At 33.6% G+C, this 3,842-nt stretch overlaps 1 protein-coding gene across 1 annotated transcript in view; it reads left to right on the top strand.

Moving 5' to 3' along the window:
• Positions 1 to 2,487: 2,487 nt before the first annotated feature.
• The window catches only part of LOC107557957 (DNA repair protein complementing XP-A cells homolog), a 5,411-nt gene continuing 4,056 nt past the window's right edge, over positions 2,488 to 3,842 (top strand). Inside the window, exons 1-3 of the mRNA XM_016241550.1 lie at positions 2,488 to 2,661; positions 3,362 to 3,546; positions 3,656 to 3,766. Of these exons, the coding sequence (XP_016097036.1) occupies positions 3,369 to 3,546; positions 3,656 to 3,766 (289 nt within the window). The 5' untranslated portion in view covers positions 2,488 to 2,661; positions 3,362 to 3,368. The remainder of the gene's footprint in view (positions 2,662 to 3,361; positions 3,547 to 3,655; positions 3,767 to 3,842) is intronic.

Below are 3,842 nucleotides of genomic sequence, written 5' to 3'. Positions count from 1 at the left end.
TTTTTTTTTTAACAAATAAACACTTTATTAATGCTTCTCAGGTTCAAATTTTTTGAAAAACATTTTTTTTTTCAAGGACATCTCGCTGGCTAGCCTTGCTTTTGAAAAAGAAGAGTTTTATGCACCAGGATGCTGTGAGCTTCATTTACAATTTGTAAAACAATATCATTCTCGTCAGGAAAGCGCTTATTTCTAAGGCTGCAGATAGCAACATTAATTCTTGCCAGGTTTGCTAGTCCCTTTACCAGACTGGAGACAAGAGCATCTGAAAGATTAATGCCAAAAATGTCAGCAAGATCAAGTTTTGCAAGCAGGCCGTCAACAACACTCTCTACAAAATGAAATGGCACAGTTAAACCTTGAGAGGCTTCAGTTATTTCTTCTTGTTCTTTCAAATGGAGCTTCATCAAGTACCTCCTCAAGCTCCATCTTCTGTTCTGAATCGAAGGTCTTTTTCTTTTTTCCAGACCTTGGTGTGAACAGCTCATTCTCAGGTATATGTCAGGCTTTGAAGTTTCACTTTTCAGTCTTTTTAGCTCATACAGCTCCTCAAAGCAGTTAGAAATGACATCTTCAAGCTCCAGTTCCTGTTCTGAATCAAGGTCCTCCAACTTTATTCCAGAACTTGGTCCAAGCACCTCATTCTCAAACATTATTTACATCCCAAACGTTCTGACTCATGCAGCTCCTCATCAGTAGATCGAGCAACTGATTTCTTCCCTAAAAGAAGCACAGGAATTAAACCGTTTGTTAAATTCTGAGGTTGTGTGGCTGACATGAAGTCTAAAATCAAATAAAATAATAAAATAATTATGTTGTATCATAAAACATATTTTATATTAACATAATATTGCAGCTGTATTAAAATAAAATAAAAAATGTGATGTATAAAAACTAAAATATTGCTGTTGTATCAAATAAAATGAAAATAAAATAAGAATATTGTGATTGTATTCAACAAATAAAATAGATTCTAATAAAAATAAAAATATTGTTATTATATAAAAAATGTAATGTAAATATTGCTTGTGTATACAAAATAATAAAATACAATATTGATGTTGTATTAAAAAATATTAAATAAAATAAAAAATATTGATATTGTATCAAACCAATTTAAATATAAAGTAAAATAAAAATGTTGCTGTTTTGTGTATATATACATACATAATATATATTGCTGGTATATTTAAAAAATAAAATATATTGCTGTTGTGTCAAAAAAATTATTAATTAATTAATGCATTTGTTTTGTTTTTATACGTTACCTAATATTTTAAGCATTTCATCATATTCTGTTTGATCCCGTTATTGGTGTCTCTATACAGACACTGATAGTGACCTCTCTGATAAGTCACTATTTCAGAGGTGAACTTTGTTTAGATTAGGTGAATGAAAACAGCATGTAATACTGTACCTTGCCTGACTATCTCAGCAGCCCGCAGAGGATTTTCAGTGGCTTGATCGACGATATCCATCATTATATCGGTCACTGTTTTGCTGAGGATGTTCAGAGCTCTTCTCTCAGCTATTGTCATGGTCCTGGGGCCAGCAGAGTGCCAGCTCTCCTCCAAGGTGCTGAATTGACCCATATGCGATCATCATGTGGTGAGCCGGCTGGGCAATCTCAGGAACAACTTCAGATTGTTCTCTGCTGCCCGCCGACAGAAGTATTAAAGCACGTCCATGTCCATTTATTAAAAGTAAATGATGTCTATTGACAGCGACCTTTGTACTTGATTTGTGTTGATTTGCTCATTAATTTATTACTAATTAAAAGCCATTACTTTTCACACATCTTTAAAAATATAGCTACTTTCACATAAATGGTCATTTTCATAAAAACAAAAACAACGGAAGCACTTGTTTTCTTTTCAACTCTAGTGTGCCCTGGTCAGTCTTTTTTAAGAAAAACAAATTGATTTGCCACCTTGGGTGAAAAACAGTTGTTGAATGCTATTTCTCCATCCTTTCTAAAAGATCGATCGTTATCAGTGTCAAAATGCTTCAAGAAATTAAATCATAACATGCATTGTATATGTGATTTTGGTTGCGAAATATAAATACTGTTGTGAATAACAATAAGTATTCTAAGTGAATAACATTGGTCTCCGGATGCTGCAAACTCTTCAAATGAGAGGTTTCGGTCGCAATGATCATAAACATACAGGTGCATCTCAATAAATTAGAATGTCGTAGAAAAGTTCATTTATTTCAGTAATTCAACTCAAATTGTGAAACTCGTGTATTGAATAAATTCAATGCACACAGACTGAAGTAGTTTAAGTCTTTGGTTCTTTTAATTGTGATGATTTTGGCTCACATTTAACAAAAACCCACCAATTCACTATCTCAACAAATTAGAATATGGTGACATGCCAATCAGCTAATCAACTCAAAACACCTGCAAAGGTTTCCTGAGCCTTCAAAATGGTCTGGTGGTTTGGTTCACTGGGCTACACAATCATGGGGAAGACTGCTGACTCACTAGATGGCGATGTTGGTCTGGTGGTGCAAAACATTCAAGAGGAGAAGAACAACATCACAAACAACATAGTTCATTACATCACGCATATTAAACTGAAACGCTGGACTGACATTTTCAAGATTTCATTTAATTTCTTCTTGGACCAACTATAAAAACAGAAAACAAAGTTTCCGGTAAGACATCGCTTTATAGACTCCTTGTCGGTAGGAAGTCTCAAGCTCTCTGCTTTATGTATTATAGTAACGTTAGCCAACCTACATGTTGTTATTACCACTGTAAATGTGTAATATGCAATATATTTGATTGGGGATTTATCTAATATTTTATGTATTTATTCATTTATATATTTATTCATACTGATCTTGTGGATTACAGTAACGAACTTAAGTTTAAGCTATGTGCATATTGTTATTATTATAAGTTTACAATATTACATTTGATTCGGGATTTCTCTAGTATTTTATTAATGCATTTATTAATTTACTTATGCATATTGATCTTCTCGATTGTGGTTAACGTTAAATGCTTAAAAGGTTTAGATTTTTGGTCACGGTATAATTCCCTAACTTGTATTAGGTGATACAGTAACCAATAATACTTTATACTATATACTAATAATATTATTATCATTATAGATTTATAATATATTAAATTTGATTTTGGATTTCTCTAATGTTTTAAGTATGTATGTATGTATTTATTCGTTCATTTATTTATATTTATCTTAATTATTGTGGTTGTTGCTTGTTAACTTTTTTTGTTGTTGTTCTCCGCAAACTTTTTATTTGTATGGATCATTTTTTATTACTTACTGATTATTATTGTAAAATGAATGAATGACTAAATGTGTCCAAACTGGTGTTGTACATATAGACTGATCATGGATGTGCCAGAAGCCAGTCATTCTCAAGATGAACCGCCGGATGCTGCAAACTCTTCAAATGTTTCCAGTGTGTCCTTAACACCGCACATGTTGGCCAAAATTGAACGGAACAGACAACGGGCATTAATGCTCAGACAAGCCAGGCTCGCCAGTAGACCGTCTTCAGCTCCAGAAGGTTCGCCATGAGTTAACACGTACCAGAATTTGCATGAATTTCACCTGTTTAAGATTGTGTAGCTAAGTGTATGATATACTAGGGTGTATAATAATCTGTCTTCCCTCAGGAGCTACATGTGCTAAAGTGGCCAAAATTATAGACTCAGGTGCAGGCTTTTTTATTGAAGAGCAGACAACAGAGGATGAGCAGCAGGAAAAGAGAATGGTTGAGCAACCAGGTAATCAAAAATGGCATCTCTGATCTCTTTCTCTTGCTCTCTCTTGCTCTCTCTCTCTCTCTCTCTCTCTCTCTCG

This window comes from Sinocyclocheilus grahami, unplaced genomic scaffold (assembly GCF_001515645.1).
Source record: "Sinocyclocheilus grahami isolate Dianchi unplaced genomic scaffold, SAMN03320097.WGS_v1.1 scaffold625.1, whole genome shotgun sequence".
NCBI lineage: Eukaryota > Metazoa > Chordata > Actinopteri > Cypriniformes > Cyprinidae > Sinocyclocheilus > Sinocyclocheilus grahami.
This window is presented reverse-complemented; position numbering and strand designations above follow the sequence as displayed.